The sequence below is a fragment of the Peromyscus maniculatus genome, chromosome 5 (genome assembly GCF_049852395.1).
Source record: "Peromyscus maniculatus bairdii isolate BWxNUB_F1_BW_parent chromosome 5, HU_Pman_BW_mat_3.1, whole genome shotgun sequence".
NCBI lineage: Eukaryota > Metazoa > Chordata > Mammalia > Rodentia > Cricetidae > Peromyscus > Peromyscus maniculatus.
The window spans coordinates 95,204,767-95,225,426 of NC_134856.1; the positions used below are offsets into that span (position 1 = coordinate 95,204,767).

The window sequence follows — 20,660 nt, forward strand, 5'->3', positions numbered from 1 at the left end:
AGCCCATGAGAGCATGTCCCCAGTGAGTCTTCCTGAGCTACTGAAGTGACAGTTGATTTTTTAAAGACTCTGTTGTATCTTTTTTACTAAATGAGAGTGATAAGCTTCTATTAAACAAACTACCTAAACACCCAGGTTAACATCATGAGAAAAGCCCACTCAAAGATTTAAAAACACACAGCAAACCACCCAGGTAGCTCTCCTTTCGTGTGTGTCCTCTTCTTTGTAGTCTCATCTTACTGCACTTGTTAATTAATTCAATTCACAAGGCAAACGACCAGCAGCTGGATCACACTAAACACTGGCATATTTTCATCACACCTGTATACTTCTCCCAGGACCTGCAGACAATTTTAGTTTTGTCTCTCTGGAAAATTTGAGGGAAAGTGGTCAACTTCACTACTTTTTAATAAATGGGAGATGACAGAAAGGAATCCTAAGAACTCTGAGACTGGGTGTGAGATTAAATTTTCCAGAAATGTTGTGCAAAACTAACGGACAATTATGGCACTTTAAATACTTTAACTTAATGCATTCTCCCCTCCCACTTGATGCTTCTAATGTGCTTTAAGTAGATGAAGATGTTCAATTCTTCTTCTGGTATTTAAGAAAATAGAGAAAAGCCTTCTTAGGAAGCCATGAAGTGGAAGGCTTCAGAGGGCAATGAAATTGTGTCATCTACCTTTGGTGATGCTAATACTTGCAACAGACCTATTCCTAGGTAAGAAAACTTCTGTCAAAGCAAACAGAATGTGTCATTCTGTGAGAAACATTCTTTCTATCAAAGGCAGTCAGCCCAATGAGGACCAGTATTTCCTTAATCTCCCCCTTCCCTTTTGTGCCAATTAGCCAATTGTAAAGTCAAGCGGCCACCAAAAGGATGAGATACAGTGACAACCTACTTCAGTGATGAAACACAGAGGTCATTCTGTCCAGCATGCTAGCTAGCATGTCTGGGTTCAGATGTACCATCTTTGCAAAAAGAAAAATGACTTGACAAATTATTTTCAGTTTGTTTGTGTGCTCCTTTATGTAACACCAAGATTATTCTTTTCCCAACAAATACATCAAGGTCAGTGCAACATGTCAGCATTGAGTACCAACCTCCGCTGTTCTTCGCCATGTTCTCCTGAAGGGACAGTGAGACACTCATCCATGTGTCCATGTAGTAGCCGGAGAACATCACCACCAATAAGATACCCTGCAAGGATTTAAAGTCATTTGTGTTCAGAATAACATGGCCAGATGCTGATGCCCAGACAATGTATTTGATACAATCATCTACTTGTACTGATGGAGACACACTGGACTAGTAAATTTTCTCGGACCTGTGACAAAATCACAGAGTGGCACTGGCTGACCCCTTGAGTCAGTTTGACATTTTAACCAAAGGGTGTGGTCCCAGCCCCATAAATATCACCATTAAATACATAAAATGTGGGGCTATGGAGACCATTCAGTCAGCAAGTGAATCCCTGGGACTCACTAGCTGGCCAGCCTTGACTCATCAGTATGATCCAAGCCATCAAAAAGACTCAATCAAAAACTAAATAAAAGTGAATGAACATGAGCATTTACACCTGTGCACCCACATGTATGCAAACATGTATACAAGAACACATACATGCACACATACATATGACAAAAAGTAAACAACATCCAACCCTCTTGATCTCTAGCCTCAACATGTATGTACATACACATGCACACACACACACACACACACACACACACACACACACACACACACAAACAAGTACTGGTTCCAACTTGAAGCTATAAAAGTGAGAACTACCATAATCAAGGCAGCTATCACCTTGGGAGACGCTGCTGCATAAACATCATTGTGACCCAGCTACTAGGCACGGGGACGATAATAACAAATGATGACATGAGACTAACTGAGCAGTACTGCAAGGTCTCCCAAATGGGGTAAACAGCCCTTAGAGAGCTAGCACATGAAATCACAGAAATCAGCCAAAGTTGACAACACCATGAAAATAAGAGAAGACAAAGTCTAGCACGGGCTTCACTTTTAAAGAGCAGCTTAGGCAAGATTCTAAAATGTCATGTTTCTGCATGATAGAATATGGGAACATGAAAGGTCTCTAATTAGCCATCAGCTCATTATCACAATTCCAGCGATCAGCATCAACTCCGTATCAAGGACAAGCCTTTTAATTAGAGTGGATCTCTTACCTTGGGCTGCTTCGCTTCCTGAGCTGATAGGGGCCACGCTCCAGAGGGTCTGCTGGAAGGCAGCATCCACATGCCAGGTGCTGTTGCCATATGACAAGTGCTGCAGCAAGAGGCAAGAAGAGGCATTGCTGTAAGCCTGGTGCAGGGGCTCTGGCAGCCTGAGAGCAACACTGCTGGCTTGGAAACAGCCGTCAGGGACATGCACTTCAGCCTGGTCTGCCAAGATCAAACCACTAGACAGCATGGAAGCACACACCCAGAATCTCAACACTCGGGGAACTGAGGCAAAAGGATCCTGATTTCAAGACCAGCCTGAACAACATGCCAAGACTCTGACTCAAAAATAGATAAACCTAAACAGGATAATTAAAGCATGAGCAGAAAAAAGAATAATAGAAGTATCAATCTGTTCTAGTTTCCTTTCTGTTGCTGTGATGGAAGACTTTGACCAAAAACAGCTTAGGGGAGGAAAGGATTTACTTGGTTTACACTTCCAGATCACAGTCCATTATTGAGGAATCTTGGCCTAGGACAAGCAGGAATCCTGGAAGATGTTGCTTGCCAGCTCATTCCCCAAGACCCATGCTTAGGTAGCTTTGTTAATACAGTCTAGAACCACCTGCCCAGGGAATGGTACTACCCACAGTGGGCTAGGCCCTCCTACATCAATTCCATAAAGACAATCCTCCATACATATGCCTACAGGCCAATCTGCTCAGGGCAACCTCTCAAATGAGACTCCATTCTCAAGTGATTCTAGGCTGAGTCAAGCTGAAAGGTAAAGCTAACTAGAACACTATGTAACTTTAGATACTTTTCAGGTTCATCCTAAGAGTTACTGACTTGAATCCATAATCAGAAAACACACATATGAATAACAAATACACTGAGAAAATTTATTTGTAAGAAGAAACTTTGTCTTTAGGTTGTTGATAGACAAAATAGTATTAAAGTGAGCACTTGAAATTATCATTCACTTTTGTACATATGATACTGTGATAGTTTATTGACAAGCCATTATGTGAATAAAACCCTTTGGTGATGGTTAGCTGCAAATTGATACCAGAGCCAGTAGATGGTGATTCCAATTTTCAGCAACAATTTCACTCATTCTCTTAAAAAGAAACTACCAGATAAAGAAAATGCAGCTCACATACACAAGAGAATTTTATTCATCTATAATGAAGAATTGTAGGATGGATCATCCTGTAGGAGAAATAAGGAAGACTGGATGACAAATATTTCATGTTTTCTCAAAATACAAAAAAAAAATGTAGATTGAAAAACAGTATATGCATCCATGCATACATATATGTATGTGTACATATAGGACTATGAGAGGAGGAAGAGATCTAGACAGAGGGAAGATAAATGAACGAGAGAGAGCAAAGTAATTACGAGTTTCATGAAAGCAAAAGGGGACAGTGGTAGAGTGGAGGAGGGCCCACAAGAGGAGAGCAGGAACTTGGGGCACAACACACACTGACAACAAAAGGATGACTAAGTATGAAATGTCTGATATCTATGCGTGAAAGAAAATGTCTCAATGAAATCGATTTCTTTGTATGCTAACCAAAAATCAATTAAAATAAAAGACTTTTGAAGCTGAAAAACTGCATATTAACCCCATCTTTTGAAACTGACACTGTAAAATACACATACGAACTTCATCAGTAAATGCACCAATCAATAGATTTTAAAATTTCCCAGGGGATCATCAGGTTTAGCAATCCCTTCTTCCTCTCTCTCAAATTCCAGCTGTTTCTTTGCTTTCATGCAAGCTCTTAGTCACCTTAGGGTGACTATTCTTATGCTCAGTCCCCACCTGAGACTCCTTTCCTGGCTCAGTTTTCTTTCTGCTGATGTGAAAATGCCTTCAGTGATCACAGACCAATCCTTTTCCCATTTGCTCCATAAATAAGAACAGTGTGTTTTCTGTGATGATTAACATAAAACAAATTCTTTGATTCATTTCTTTCTCCCCCTTCAAGTTGCCTGACTGATGTTCACAGAGGTGCCTCTCACCATCCAGAGTGCTACTCAATACACAAGGAGAAGGCGCCAGTCAGACCTTTAAAATCTAAACAGCATAATTTTATCAACAACCTTTATTCATTTCTCTTTGTGTACATGATGGTGTGTCTGTTTGTATTCATGTGTGAACACTCATGAGTATGGAGGCCTGAGGCTGAAGTTGGGTGTCTTCTTCAGTCACCTCTCTATATGTTTCGAAGACAAGGTCTCTTGTTGAATCTAGTCCTCACCAATTTAACTAGACTGACTAGCGAGGGAGCTCCAGGGATCTTCCTCCCTCCACCTCCATCTCTGGAACTGCAGGCACATGCCACTGTACCTGGATTTTTATATACTTGCTGAAGATTGGTACGCAGGTCCTCCTGCTTATATGGGAAACATTTCATTCACTGAGCCAGCCCCCAGTACAGATTAAAAAAAATCTGAGTTATTTCTATGTCAATGACTTAGTAAACAGATTTGGACATATGTGTGTACATATACACAGCATATATAGTTTATCAAAACTCCTAAAAATAATTCACAGTAATAATTCTTATATTTTATTTTGGTTTTAAACTAACTGCAAGTTCATACACACTCAGGACAGATAACCATTTGTTAATACATCATGGATTCATTCAATGTATTGTCTAAAACATTGTTCTGAGTATTATCAGAGTGAACTTCTGGCCCCAAGGGTATTTGTAATCTTGTAGGGGGAGGAGATAAGTGAGCTACATGAAATGCCATGCATTAATACATTTTTTAAATGTGTAAAGTACATTCAAACTGCTTCAGGAATTATCAAAAGGGAATATTTCCAACCAAACAACTGAAACAGGCTTCACCATGCTGGGTCTGGAGGAGATACATTGATGCCATGGGGAGAGGTGGGAGTTTTCATGGCAAAGGCTTTGAGAAAAGCAGTGAGATCACATGGCCTGGATCTCCTATTTGAGATACATTGTCTCCAAACAAGTAGATGCATACTGCATATTTAAGTGTGCATAATATAATGTCAATGGTTTGGCTATAAATGTTTGAAGGATACTAAAAATGTTTATGAGCCAGTTTGGATTTTTCATTTTAATATATCAGACTACTTGGAACAGTTGTGGACTAGGCCCCTCTGGCTGCCTAAAAACTCTGATAAAAGAAAAATATGGCCAAGAGATTACCATAATCAAAGGGCAGAGTCCTGAGGACATAGAGTGCAGTGCAGAGTCCTCTCTTTGAAGCTTCGGGTACACACTGAGGAGGGGAGAGAAAGACAGACCTGCAGACAAAGGCTGGTGCCATATCAAGGAGCTCACACTTCCGGCAGCCAGGAGCTCCCACAGCAAGAGTCATGAGTGAGTGGGGGAACTGAAAGGGATCTGTAAGTGAGACCTAAGCACAAAGATGAATCTCACATGGGAGAAATAGAAAAATGGGAATGTGCCAGTCTGTTAGGAAGAGTTCTAACTTTGTCCTTAAGAATATAATGAAGCCATAGAGAGTTATCTAAATGAAACCTACTCTTCAAAAGGAATCATCTCAGGAAGCATTGCCTCTGGAATCTTCTACTTAATTTTGCTGCTTAAACAGCAAAATAGAAATCTGAGTAGGAACAGCATCACGCCAGGCCCATTGCTATTAAATATTCAGAAGGCAGCAATAGTCCAGCTACTGAAACCAAGATGAGTTGTCCTCAAAGCAGAGATAGATGATGGCATAGGCTGAAGGCAAATCAGTCTCAGGCATAGTAAAGCCATGTGTCATGACTCAGGGCTCCTGGCAATCAGGTCTCACTCACCTTTAACCTAATGCTAATTATTTCAACCTTTATTATTTGGGGTGTGTGTGTGTGTGTGTGTGTGTGTGTGTGTGTGTGTGTGTGTGTGTGTGTTGTGTGTACAAGAGGACAACTTCAGCATTTGTTTCTCAGGTGCTGTCCAAGTTTTTTGAGTCTTTCATTGGCCTGGCAAGTAGACATCCACCTATGTCTACCTCCCCACTGAGTGCCACCACACACCCAGCTTTTAGATTTATGTTATTTTACATGCATGAATGTTTTGCCCCCCCCCCCCCGTGTGTGTGTGTGTGTGTGTGTGTGTGTGTGTGTGTGTGTGTGTGTGTGTGTGCCTGCCACATACATGCCTGGTTCCCACAGAGGTCAGAAGAGGGTGTTGAATTCCTTGGAACTGGAGTTACAGATGGTTGTGAGCCACCATGTTGGTGCAAGGAATCAAGCCTAGGTCTCCTACAAGAGTAATAGTGACCCAAACCACTGAGTCATCTCTCCAGCCATGGCTTTTCACACATGTGCTCTGATGGATGGAACTCATGTATTCATGCTTACCCAGCAAGCCATCACCCACTGATCCATCACTCCCAGCCCATGAATTTTAACTTTTAAAATGTACAAGAATCATTTGAGCAATTTGTTAAAAGGGGGGTGGGGTGGGAAAGAAAAGTAGTTTCCAATTTAGGAGCAGTAGAGCAGAGACCATCAAAACTGCTGATCCTAAACTTATGTTTGGGGGAATGAGATATTTTATGACAGAAACACAAAATCTCAAAGACCTAAGTGTCCCACAGCTTTCCCTGGGGATCTTAACTCAAACCCTATGAGCTATATTCTGACCTTTTAATTTCTTTTCTAATCCTATGGATTTATTTGATGCATTCTAAAAGCTGATTGTGACAGCAGGTCTGAATGCTTTATCAGATTGCCAGAAGGTTCCATTGCCCCAACATTTTTCTAAGATTCTTGGAATTCAGCCCTTGTCTGATGCAATTTTTCATTCATTTATTTATCTCTTATTAAATGTCAGGTGCTTGGGCCCTGGTGATACAGCATTCCAAATAAATTAGCATCCAGGGACAAGAAACATGAGTAAACAAGCCATCTTAGCCCTCAGGCTGCAGCTTTTTTTTCCTTTGGAAAAAAATAAGAAAAGATAAATGGGGGACAAAGATGTGGATGCTTTTTTAAAGGTAATGTTCGATGGCTCTACCATCTGGGCCACAGGGAGAGAAAGGGAGACTCAAGGTAAATTAACTAAAATTGAATTGGAGGAGCTGGGCCTGATGGGTCAGTGGCAAAGTGTTTGGGATGACCCCCAAATTGAACTGGATAGCATAATAAGTCACTTGTAAATATTAATAATCCCTGCCTTCTGTTGATATATTTATGCAGCTTTAGGAAATTCAGCAACTTGTCACATAATCAAAATATCTTTTTATTTCTTATTTAAAAAACCCAGATAAAAATCACAGAGATGGCTGAGCAGATGCGTCAACGCTCATGGTGCCAAGCCTGGAGACATGCATTAGGTCCCTTTTGGTACCATCAGCATCTTATCTCTATCTCTCAGAAAACAACATGTGTTAGTTGTTTGTCATTGGAGCTAGGGCTAGAGGGGGAACTCAGAAGGTAAAGATGTCTGCCACCAAGACTGTTGACCTGAGTTCAATCCCCAGGACCCACATAGTAGAAGGACAGAACTGACTCCTGAAAGTTGTCCTCTGACCTCGATATACACGCTATGACACATGCACAGAACCTGGATCCCCTGAAAAAGCACCAAGAGCTCTTAACCACTGAGCTATCTTTCCAGACCTCTGATTGATTTTCAATCAGTTATTGGAGCATGGTTTTATGGATCATAAGATTTTTGAATGTCTACAAGTGACTTGAACAACAGAAAATCAACATTTCAAGAATGAAAAGACAGATGGGAAGCTTTGGTGCAGACCAATCAGACTTTACAATGACACATTAAAAATGAAGTTTCATGTGACTTATCCTATTTTATTCCGTTTGAAGTAGATCCTAAGTCAGTAACACCAACTTGTCCTGCTTTCACAAGGTTAAGTTCTTTCTCTTACATATAAGCTGCTTTGCAAAAGCCTCTTTAGAGAACAAATTGTCCAATAGGAGCACAGAAAAACCCTTCTGGATATTCTTGAAAAGATTAGGATGCCATTTCAAATTAGAATGGCAAACAGCAAACGTAAGAAGCATGAGTAGTTTACAACCATTCTTACGGCCAAGGCCCTTTATTCCTTGGGAATTGACCTGTGTCTAACTTAAGCTGACAGGCTGAGGGTTCCCGACTACAGCACCCTCTCTGTTTAGGAGGTGCTTTTGCAGATGGGAGGGAGGAAAATCAGCCAGCCATCAATTCACCACTGCAAGGGCTTCAAGCCTCATTAGTGTTCCAAGGGAAAAGTCGGATTAACCTTAATTGAGCTCAAGAGTGAAAGAAAAATAGCTCAACAGTCATAGACCCGATAAGAAAAAGTCAAATGCTGGGAGTTTTAACTTTCTATAGTCACTTTAATCAATGTGTTTTGAGACAAAAGTTTTCATTCATTTTTAACCATATCAGCATCTCAGAATACAGATGTTGCTTTCACATAATAGATATTTATTTAAGACACTCTATAAATAGTCCTCTTCTGGCCAGGTTTATCTTCCTCAAGCTAAATATAGACACACTTCTTTAATCATTGTGCAAAGGCACAAACCCCCCCCCCCCAAGCAAACAATGGCAGCCACTCACTACCCAAGGGCTGATGATCTTCCTAGATTTCAGCATTTGATTCTCCTAATGCCCCTGTGCCAGCTGGATTATTCATAATTCCCATACTGTAGATGAAGAAACTGAGGACTCACATGAGGCCTGGGGATGTGGCTCAGTTAACAGTGCTTTTCTAGAATGTACAAGACTGAGCACAAATGCCAACATGAGCAAACTAACTACATAAAGTAAACCTGGTGCTACATGTCTGTAACGCTATCACTTGGAAGGTGGAGACATGAGGACCAGAGTCAGTCTTGACTTCACAGTGAGTTCAAAGGCAGCCTAAAGTGTTTAAAGTTCATTCACTACCTTTCTTCTTTATTTGCATTCGTTTTCTAAAAGCCTTTGCACTGAGTCCACCATATCCACCCCGAACCCATTACCACGGCATGACCCATTACTATGCAATCATAGTGGAAATGGGAGACAACAATGACTGATACTTAGATCAAAGGGGACATCTGTCAGCATCAGCATCCCTCACCCATCCTGTAATACTGACAGTCCCATAACTGTTGGGAGGAAACCTTTAGGTGGTGGGGCCTAGAGGGAAAAAGCTGGGTAATTGGGGCTGAGCCTTTGACAGGAAGATGAGGATCCTTAGTTCTTTTTAGTGATGTCCCCACTGCCATGAGGTGAGGAGCCTTGCTCTCCATGTCTCCCCTGACATGGTGCTCTGCCCACCACTAGTCTTCCCTTTCATTAAGTTGCCTGTCTCAGGTATCTGTCACACTGGCAGAAAGTTGACTTAACATGATTTGGTTTCAGCACTTCTTCTCTGAGGGCAGAAACCGCAGACAGTGTATTCTTGGGTTTCCTTCTTTCTGTCTATGTGAGAGTCAGTGGGTGGGAACAATAAAAGCACTGACCTCATTAGCACATGAGACAGAAATCCAGACACTGTGGCTTGCTGCTCTGTTTTCCTCTATTTAAAGGATCACCCAGAACTGGGTGTGGTCACTAATGCGGCTGATCCTAGCACTAAGGAGGTTGAGGCAGAAAGAAGTATCACTGTGAGTTTAAGGCCACCTTGGGCTACACAATGAGTGCAAGGCCAGCCTGGGCTACAGTGTAAGACCATGTCTCAAAATCACACACACACATATGTACATATATATTTGTTTATATTTATATAATTCTATATATACATAAACATATATAAACATAAAATGTATTTATGCATTTACACATGCATATTTACATATTTTGTTTTATATCTATGTTACATCTAATACAAATTATTTATCTATTATATCCCTACCACATTTCTGTAATATATATATAAAATCTACTCAGAAAAATGAAGTTAAGTACTTGGAAAAAATGAAGCTTGGAAACTAGTAGTAAATTTTAATGAATAGGGTTTATTTACTTCCAAAGTGAACCGCAAGTGTCATTTTTTGTCACTTCTTCCTGCAGTCTTTGATCACTCGGTGACACTCAAGTGCCTTCCCCCATTGCCTCTCACAGGAAGGTCTGGACTGGGTGTTCCCATTAGCATCACCCTCATTTTATAGACAGCAAATCTGGAGGTGAGGAAGCCAGTTCTAGAACTGCACGGGTTGATAGCCATAGACGGGACATCAGAAGCCTAGTTCTTTCAAGTTCTGAATACTCCACTCCTCTCTGATTTGTAACGAAGCCTCCCTGTCAAATCACCTTCTGCCACACAGCACAAAGTGCAAGCTGGGAAACCACAACAGACAGGAATTGTCGGGCCCAAATCAAATGGGAACATGTTTGGAGTGTTGCGCTGAAGAGGGCCATGAGTTGTTTCTTTTGCTATTGGGTTCTAAGCCAGCTAAACTTGAAAGGTGCATCTTCGGATCAGCACACATCACCCTCACGGCACACAGCCCAGGCACATGTTAGGGGTTTAATAATGTATATTTTAATAAACTACACAGCTGCATGGCACAAGAAACTTACACAGGGATAATGTCCGAGACAAAAGTGGAGGACCATTCCAAGCCTCCCACAGCTACACGGGAACAGATGCATCAAAGACAGGATTTTTCCTGTCCATGACAGGAAGCCCTGTTAAGCCATTCCCCTGTCTCTAGCACCACCACTTTGTACACAGGAAGCCAAGCAAGGTTCTTCTTCCTAGGAACACTTGATAATGAAATGAACACATTGGTGCATTGAAAATGACTTTATTACCAAGCCCATCCTGTTACAGTCTTGGGTGTATGTGTGTGTCCATGTGCCTGTATGTGTGTATGCAGATGTATGTGTACATGTGTGATATACATGTGGAAGCCAGAAGTCAACCTCAGATGACATTCACTCTGTTATTGAGATAGGGTCACATTGACCTGAAGCTTACCAAGTAGACCAGGCAGGCTGGCCAGCAAGCATCAAGAATCTGCTTGTCCCTGACTCACCATAATTAAGACAAGTGTACTGCCATGCCCTGCTTTTCTTATATGGGTTCTGGAATCTGAACTCATGTCTTCATGAATGTATGTAAGCACTCAATGGACTGACCTGTTTTCCCAGTTAGAGAGTGCTCAGTAGTAGAGTGGTTGCCTAGCATACATGAGGGCTGGGATGAATACCCAATAGTGCAAAAAAGAAAGATAATATTTAGCTGAGTATGGCTGTGAAGATGTACCATGCCAGCAATGGAGGGTGAGGTTAAAAAAATGATGAGTTCAAAGCCAGCCTGGGCTACATAGTGAGACCCTCTCTCAAATCAGAAACAAAATTACAAAAAACAAAGAATATTATATACTTGTCCCTTCTACCATTTCATGGATTTCATTCTTCTGTGAACTTCTATACAGAGTTACTCTTTAGATTAGGAAAACTGCAGCCTAATAAATATGTTAAATTAAATCCATAATTGCCTCCCACAAAAATCCAAAACTACATTCAATGACTAAGTAACTTCTTCATTTTCCTATGCTTAGCCCCTACCCTTTGAATCCAGGCATGAAGGCAGCCAAGCTGCTGCTTCAAGTGTCTCTCACACAGTCAATTACCTTCCTAAGCATCAAAATGTGGAATGAGAACCCAACTGATACAGCCTTTATGTGGGGCACAAATTAAAGACCACAGAATCTGAAACTCCTGATTAGACTCCTTTTACATCTGTTAATAAAAGGATCCAGGAGCAGGCACCATCAGCCTCATGAATATGCATATCAAGGTCTGGAGGGAAGCCTGCTCAATAGACCCAAGGAGCCACCCTCCCCCTCAGGCCACAGAAGTCTCCTCTTCTCCGGAGTTATTTATAGCTCACCAGATAGAGACCCAGGCTTTTGTGAGCCACCTCCCTAGCTTTGCTTGTTCATAAGTACACTCCCTAGGAAGCATCATTTCATGGATCCATCTCTCAGCAAGTCCTCAGTCCTGTTCCCACACTTACCAAGTACCTTTCAGAAGACACACTGACCAAGATGAGGTCATCTCCAACCCGCACCTTTTCTCCTTCTGATCTCTGCTTAGAGGCAGGATGTATGGTCCACCAGCAAGCCTCCCCTGTGAGTGATAGAATCGAAACATGGAGAAGATGCAGTTAAGCTAAGATCCAGTTCCTCTTCCAGTGATACCACTCACAGGACTTTCAGAAATATGTGATGTTATGCAAACTAATCTCTTGGATCCTGAAAATCAAAAGAACTCAGCCAAATTCACTTAGGGTAGGACATAGAGAAATGCAAACTTTCTCCTAATGGGAAATGGATGTGATAGTTTGGTGTCTTATTTCAATAAGAATTGCTGGAAAATGACAGTTTATTTACATGTGTTAACATAGGACTAGGTATGTCTGTTAGTCAGGGTGATGTCATTCCTTAAGCAATCTTGTTACATTACTCTCTAAAAATAAATCTACTTTTTACATGATTTTCATCAAAAGGAATTGAGGTTTTCTGTTGGGGTAGTTGCATTATAAATGTTCGTTTGTTGATTAAAAACTGACACAAAGGATTGCTATCTTAAAGATCTCATTATCCTGTCTCCACTGCTCTGGTTTATTTCCTTTTAAAATGCATTAGTTCCTATTCATCTAAGAGACTCATAGTACAGAAAGATGCACTAGAAGAGCTGGGTGTACATTAAAACAAATACATCTAAAGTAAGCCAAGCAGCAGCACAAAGCACACGTCCTCCTGCCTTCTGAGTCCCATCACCCACACCAGGAGCAGAAAGGCAGCCCACCCACAGTTCCTGTGAAGTCTGAACTCTCTTGTCCTCTCTGACAACTCCACTGTGTTCTGGTGGTACCCGTCATCTACAAGTGCAATTCTCCGCCCTTACCAAGCTTTATTGTTTTTCATTTTTTAAGTTTCTTTCATTTTTATATACTTGCATCTGTATACCGCAAACCATAGCATGCACATGATTATCAGGGGGCAGCTTGCTCCATGTGCTATATGGGATCTGGGGATCGAATCCAGACTGTTGGGCTTGCTCAGCCATCTTGCCTGCCCTTTATTATTTTTCTATAATATTTCTTTTTCCTAACTTACTCCCCAGTGCCAGAACATGTGTGCCTTTTGTTCCTTGGGGTTTTCCCAGGTCCTGTCACCACACTGTAGCACTCAACAATTAATTTTGTCTCAATGAGTAAATTCATCTGGGATGCATCCTAGGAACTCATGGTCAATATCGAATCTGGGCCTAAGCTGTTCTTCTCACTCAAACCAGTCTTAGCTGCACATCACCAGGCAGAATTCTTCATTCCTTCACTGGATCCACATTTTCATTCATTCACCCAAACACTGATAGTACCTCCACTGTTTCTCAGTCATTGCTTCAGCAGTTGAAAATTCATCAACATAAAAAAAAGATCATCTGCCTTCTTTAATTCTGGTGAAGGCAAGCAGAAAATAGAGGACAAATGCCATTGTTCTTCAATAATTCACAAAAAAGGAGAAAGCGGGGTAGAATAATGGCTCAGGGTGTAGGGGAGGACTCTGGGTGGGGGACTGGCGGCTGTGTTACTCTGCCATGAAATTAGCTCAGTATATAAATACATGGTCTAGATCATGTGTTTTGGTGTGCAAACTCAAGATTTTTTACTTAACTATTTTCTAAAATACATTAAGAAAAAACTGAGAAACTAGAAAAACACAGAACTGAATTTATATAAGATAAAGTAAAATATCTGAATATTATCTTTATCTTTTTATGCCTAGGATTATCAAAATTACCAAAAGTTAACTGGGCTCATTATAAATATTTTTTCATTATCATCTCTGTTATTTTGTAAAAGTTTGGCTAATATGAAAAACCATTTTTAATGACAATACAGAATGTAAACTTATACCTTACATGTGGGTACCATGTACTGTTTTGCTATCTGAACTTTACATCGGCATGAAGACCTCTCCTCAGGCATGCACAACCTTTGTGTGTGAAGAAAAGATTTCAGTTCTTTCCCTCTTGCTTGCTGAAGATTGCAGGATATAAAACTGTAATCAGTAATTACACTGTGCTAAGTACAGTTCCCAGAAACTTTGTGCATGTGTGTTACATGAGTTTTGTTTGGTTCATGGCATTAGGGATAGAATCCAGGGCCTTACACATGTCAGCACTCTACCACTGAACAACATCTTCATTGAGAACTATTTTTTTTTAAAGAGGTAAAATGGAGTGAGCAGTGGATGGAGGGATGGTCCCGACCAGGGAAAAATAACATAATAAAAGTTGGATTCTCTCCTTCCATCCCTTTTTCTACTTGGCATCTAATTTTATTTTTTTGACATTTAGAATTGAACCCAGGACTCATCACATGGTACACAAGTGCTCTACCACTGAGTTACATCCCTAGCTCTGCTACTAAAGTTTCATTCCAGAAGTCATGCCTGCTCATTGTAAAAGACAAAATGCTCTAACCAGGGTACAGTGAGTCAACGTAGAGGCAGATGACAAAGAACAAGAACACGGAAAAACCTTGTGCTCTCATATTTGGATTTTACAGAAGGATAAATGTGTTTGTATAAACCTTTTTCATTGTTTCCAAAATAGGGAAACAGCTGTCTTTTTGGACACACAGCACAGCAGAGCCCTGGAGGCAAAGCAACAAAGAATTTCATTTTCTACTCTTGTGTTTGAGTGCTAACATTGAGCACACTATTATATTATACCTAAGGATGTTTGAAGATGAATGACTAAAAGTCATGCAGTGATACTTTACAAACTGTTCAGCGAACATCAGCAAGCTTCACCACAGCCAGCCCATCATGCAGTATGCACTGACTTTTTCTCTCTCAACCCACAAGAAAGGATATGCTGTCAAAATTTTATATCTAACCAATTGTCTAGGAGTAATCAACCAGAAGGAAAAAATACATTCTCCCACTCTACCAAAAATGTCAAAGAGGAAATCACTTTCCTGACTTTATTATACAAACAGCCACCTCATGTGTCTCTGACCATGTCTAGCCAGACTCGCTCTGAGTAGGGTTCCATTACAGTACCAGGTACTCACCTGTGGTGTCTTCTTGAAGACCAACATCAAAGGCCAGTTTGTCAGTGGAAGACCGGGAGGTGGAGAGACAGCACAGATACTAAAAATACAAGATCAGTCATCACCACGAAATGTGGACAGTCCTACTGAAGCTACCATAATGAATGCAGCCATAGACATGGATGAGCAAGTACATCTATGGTCTGTTGACTTAGAATCTTACGGGCACATACCCACACATGGTAGAGCTGAATCACATGGTCACTCTCTTTTTAGCTTTTTGGAAGCACTTCCACACTGATTTCCATGGTGGCTGCATAAGTTTACATTATCACAATCAGCACATAAGGGTTCCTGCCTTCCCATATCCTCACTATCATTTGCTATCATTTTGTTTCTTGATGACAGCCATTCTGAATAGGGTGATGGGTGATGTGTGAGTGCATGAAGTAAAGAGGGACTATGAGAAAGATGGGGAGGTGTAAATGGAGAAGGGAGAGGAAGTAAGAGACAGCAATAGGCTCTATGTGACATGAAAGCAGAAAAAGGGACCATTTGGAGGAAAGAAGACCAGGAAGGGCAGAGGAGGGACAGCGGTGAGGGAGGTGAATGAGAATAAAGTATAATGTACATGTGTATATAAGTGCAGGTATATCATAATTTATATGCTAATTAAAATTAAATTATTATAAAATGTGTACAGTCATATCAGAGTCCAATTTGGACAAGTAAGCTGCTATCGGTCTATCTCTGATTAGTGTTTCTCTAAAAATTTTTGATTCTGTGAGAAGCGGAGACCTCCCAACATCGGAGGCAAAGCATCACTTGCACAGCAGGCCTTCAAAACAACAAGACAAAGGAAAGGCAGACCTTTGCTCCTCACAAGAGACTAGGGAAATGAGCTCTGTCAGTACAGGGAGAAAAGTGACCGGGACATGTTTGTACATCTCTCCCCTCATCTGATAGTCATGGTCCTCTGCAAATGTACAACATAATCTAACATCAAAACTCTGACCCCAAAAGAAACCTGAACACTAGTCACTTTTATCTTCTACTTTAGTTTTCATAAAAGAAACACCCAGAATCTACTTGGGCATGCAGTTCTTCATCCTACTAAAAGGAGGGCAACATGAATATCCATATACACATTTCTCTCGGGGGACTCTGATTATCTCAACTGCACTGCCTCATTCCCTCCATCTTTAGATTATCTTAAGTGTATCTATTCTTAGATATAAACTTTAGATCATTTTTCATGCCAACTTCCCTGCCCCCAACTTCAAACACCTTGTTAAGTGACAGAAGAATGAGGACACTAAGATGAATGTGATATGAGCTTAAAATACCGGACCATCTGTGTGAAACAAGTACTCTGCCAGTGAGAAGGGGGTCCAGCAAAGAAAATCCAGAAACAATGGTGGAAAATAAGCAAGGCTGCCCCTCTTCCCAAAGGCCTGGGTGGTTAATGCCAACACTAAGCAACCCTTTTATAGAATATGACACATCTGGCTAAATGGTGTCCACAGGTATATGAAGGGAGATGGAGGAATAGGCTGGATGAGCAGGCACAGCAGTTGGAAGTCAAGATCCTAGGGTTATGGAATCAAACTGACTTGGAGACTCACTCTCCATCTTGACTGCAAAGCACTCCCTCTTAAGATGACAGACAAGACGCTCTGCAGATCTCTACAGGTAGTATTTTATCTTGTTTTTCAAAAAGTATTTTAAGACTTATTTTACTATTTTTTACATTATGTATATGTATGTGCATATGAATGAAGGTAACCTTGGATGCCACAAAAGGGTGTCAGATCCCTTGGATCTGGATATTTTAATGCACTTATGAATTAATGGTTAAAATAAAACTAGAAATAGAAAATAGCATTTGGATTTTATACTTGCCTCTTCCTAAAATTTGCTTTTCTACATATATTAAAAATCTATCATACAAATTGACTAGATATATATAACTATAACTCTGGCTTGATAATTGTTTTGTTATATGTAATCTTACTATGTTAAAGTTAAAACCTTCCTTTTTGAAAAAAAGGAAAAGGGGAAGTGCTAGGGATGTCTTTCTGTATGCTGTGAATATGTTGCTCTGACTGACTGATAAATAAAACGCTGATTGTCCATGAGCCAGGCAGGAAGTATAGTATAGGTGGGATAAGCAGAGAGGAGAATTCCAAGAGGTAGAAGGCTGAGTCAGGAAATGGTGCCAGCCACTGCCATGAGAAGTAAGATGTAAAGAGACTGGTAAGCCATGAGCCACTTGGGAAGATACAGACTTATAGAAGTGGGTTAATTTAAGATATAAGAACTAGATAGCAAGAAGCCTGCCATGACCATATAGTTTATAAGTTAAAAAAAATTCTATCAAAGGCATTGAAAATAGGAGCCATACCTTATATGTATTAATCTAACCTTCATCTTAAAAATGAGAAAACTAGGGGAGACCTTGATTTGGAGGAGGTGAGAATGGGGGTGAGCTGGGGGGAAGGGGGAGCAGGAAGGGAGAGAACAAGGGAATCTGTGGCTGTTATGTAGAACTGAATAGTATTGTAAAATAAAATAAAAAAATATATAAATAAAATTAAAAAATGAGAAAACTAAACAAGATACTAGGGTATAAAAGAACATATCTATTCAAACTCATTGCTATCATTACTGAAATGATACCCTCAACATTCTAGACAGTCTATCTGACTCTAGACCAGTCAAGATGTTCACTCACCATACCACTGTAGGAATGGCGTAGCAATATGGCATGTCCATAGAGGAGTGTCCGGTGGCCTCCACCTTGAGCAGTCTATGGAAAGGACAGAAGAAGGGCAGAGAAGAGGAGAATCATGAATGAGTAAAGAACTAGGTCAATACATTTTTCTTCTGTCTTCACAGGAAAGTTCAGTAAGAGAGAGTGAAACAAAAGTACTGGGATACACCTGCCTATGGTGTATGTGTACAAAGGCATACACCTACCTATGGTGTATGTGTACAAGGACATACACCTGCATGTGGTGTATGTGTACAAGGACATACACCTGCCTGTGGTGTATGTGTACAAGGACATACACCTGCCTGTGGTGTATGTGTACAAAGACATATACCATACATGCCCCCTACCTCATTTAAGGTGCTTGAGAAAGAAGAGGGGGTAGGGTAATGAAATTCTGTATTTGGGGTGACCATCCTCTCTTAATGGGATTTGTAATTTAAGAGAGCCCATGATTTAATGAAAGGTAAAAATCTGACTTTTTAAAAAGACCTGTGAAAATGGTTATCCCAGTTCTAGATGGTGGGAGCTGTTCTCATTCCCATGGAGATGACTGACAGACTCAATATTACAGAATAATGTAAAATAAATCCATAAGAGATAAATGGATAAAAATGTCCCAACTTTCAAATGAAACCTAAGTGATACTTCTGAATGTCATCTAAAAAATAAAAAATCCTCATGTAAAGTTCACAAGTCATTGTAAGACAAATTTAGCATCGCTGGCCCTTTGGGGGCCTTTACATTTCTAGGACCATGTAAAAAATGTCCTCCTAAGGAAATCACATTGTAAACTAAAGTGTCAGTGTCCACACTTGGGTGTGAACTCAATGTATATTCTACACTTATATTTCTTTAAAGAAACAGTCATAGGGGCTATCTATCTCTTCCACTTTGTGGGACAGGAGAACAGCTGGATTTCTACAGCTGCATGTGAGGTATTACTGTCATAAGTTTAAATTTGTAGCCACAAAAAAAACCCACATAAATATAAAATCTGAATGGTAATGATGAAGATCAATAACAGTGGTTTACCAATACATGAATATTGCTGGTTCTATATTCAACCTTCAGTGCTGTTTTTTAGGCTCGATATTTTTAAAAATACATGATTGCAATATATACTGGCTTATTAATCTGTCTTTTATATTATTGACTATCAAAGCCATTAAATTCACTAACTATAAAATATAATATCTAAACATCTTAAGTATGCCACTTTCGAAGCTGTGTGATACTAAACCAGGGTGGACAGAGAGCCCTTCCTCCATACAGAAACACTCTGATAGTCTGATTCAAAGCTATCATTATGTGAGGCTTTTGTAAAAAATGAAATCAGAGCTGCAAAAAAAAAAAACTCAGTGGTAGGGTGATAAGGATTATCACATACAAGTCCTGGGTACAATTCTGAGGGACAGGGACAGAGGGAGGGATAAAAGGGGGAAGGGATGGGAGGAAAGAAGAGGGAAAGGAGATGAGGGAGGGTCGAGAGGAGGGATGAGAGGAATAGGGAGAGGAGAGAGCAGAAAAAAGGAGGGAGGAATAAAGGGAGGAAAAGAAAGGGAGGGAAACAGGGGAAGGAAGGAAATGTGGTTCACTAATCTTCTATACCCTTGGGAGGCTGTCATGTGTCATGGAATTCTAGAAGTCCTATGATACAGAACCATGGCCCCGGAAACAGACATTATACACAGCAAGGATAATCTGTAATAAGATTTCTTCCACAGTGTTCAGATATTTAAGTGGAGAAACATTTAAGTATATGTACAAATATTAACATCAGGAATAAAGAAAAATTAGTTGTTTAATGGGGGAAAATCTTTTGAGAAAATGCCTCTGCCCAACCTTCCCCAAGGTCTAAGAATAATTGGAGGTAAAAGGAGCCTCACCCAGGGGCATCAGGGCCTGGTGGGGTCTACCATTTGCACCCAAATGTGAGCCCCAGCTACAAAAAATTCTCTAACAGTCCTGCAATCCTTAAGACCTGAACCCCACAAAAATACAAGAATGATTCTAACAAGACGCCTGGTTGGCCAACCCAGTCAAACATTGAGCAAACAGTGGCTTGATGTAAGTAGCCAGCCTCTCACCTGTGCTAGTGTGGAAACCACAGGTCCCCTGAACACACTACCATGAGTTAGATAACACCAACACAAGAACCGTGGCACCAGCGATCACAAAGAGGTTCCCATAACAAGTACACATCCACCTGGCTGTATGTCAGGATGACAAGATAAAAACTGATCATGTGCATCCTACTAAGTGGTGCAAACTGCCCTAATCACATGTGTGTGGTTTGTTTAATGAGACACCAACCTTTCCTCAATATCTAATGTGATGAATTCTGTCCCACACTTAGGAGAAATCAGAACCCAATTCTATCATAGAGGCATAACATCTGGAGTTAAGTGGCCAACCTCCTGTTTCTATCTGAACCGTTTTACAAATCAGCTCCTGCAAAGGAGTTGGGGGTAAGTAATTTGGTTGATGAGTGTATGCACCTGTGGATACAGCATGGTTTAGAGGTCGGGGTTAGCAGGCAATGATTCAATAAATATAGTAAATGCATATTCAGGAAAAAACTGAATTTTTTCAACCTAGGTCACTATTAATATCTGCAAGAAATGGCATATATTCATATTTTCATGCTTATCATATCTACACAACCAAAACACTTGTC

The 20,660-nt window shown here is 40.5% G+C and overlaps 1 protein-coding gene across 2 annotated transcripts in view; it reads right to left on the minus strand.

Annotated features, from left to right (window-relative positions):
* Ryr2 (ryanodine receptor 2) overlaps positions 1-20,660 on the minus strand; it is a 581,527-nt gene that overhangs the window by 322,150 nt on the left and 238,717 nt on the right. Inside the window, exons 1-5 of one of the 2 annotated variants that reach the window (XM_076572925.1) lie at positions 17,942-20,008; positions 15,229-15,307; positions 12,160-12,272; positions 2,200-2,299; positions 1,105-1,201 (exon numbers count right to left, since the gene is read on the minus strand). In XM_076572925.1, the coding sequence (XP_076429040.1) occupies positions 1,105-1,201; positions 2,200-2,299; positions 12,160-12,272; positions 15,229-15,307; positions 17,942-17,944 (392 nt within the window). In that variant the 5' untranslated portion in view covers positions 17,945-20,008. Of the gene's footprint in view, positions 1-1,104; positions 1,202-2,199; positions 2,300-12,159; positions 12,273-15,228; positions 15,308-17,941; positions 20,009-20,660 lie in introns of those variants that run through there. The other variant, XM_076572926.1, reaches the window with a different exon arrangement.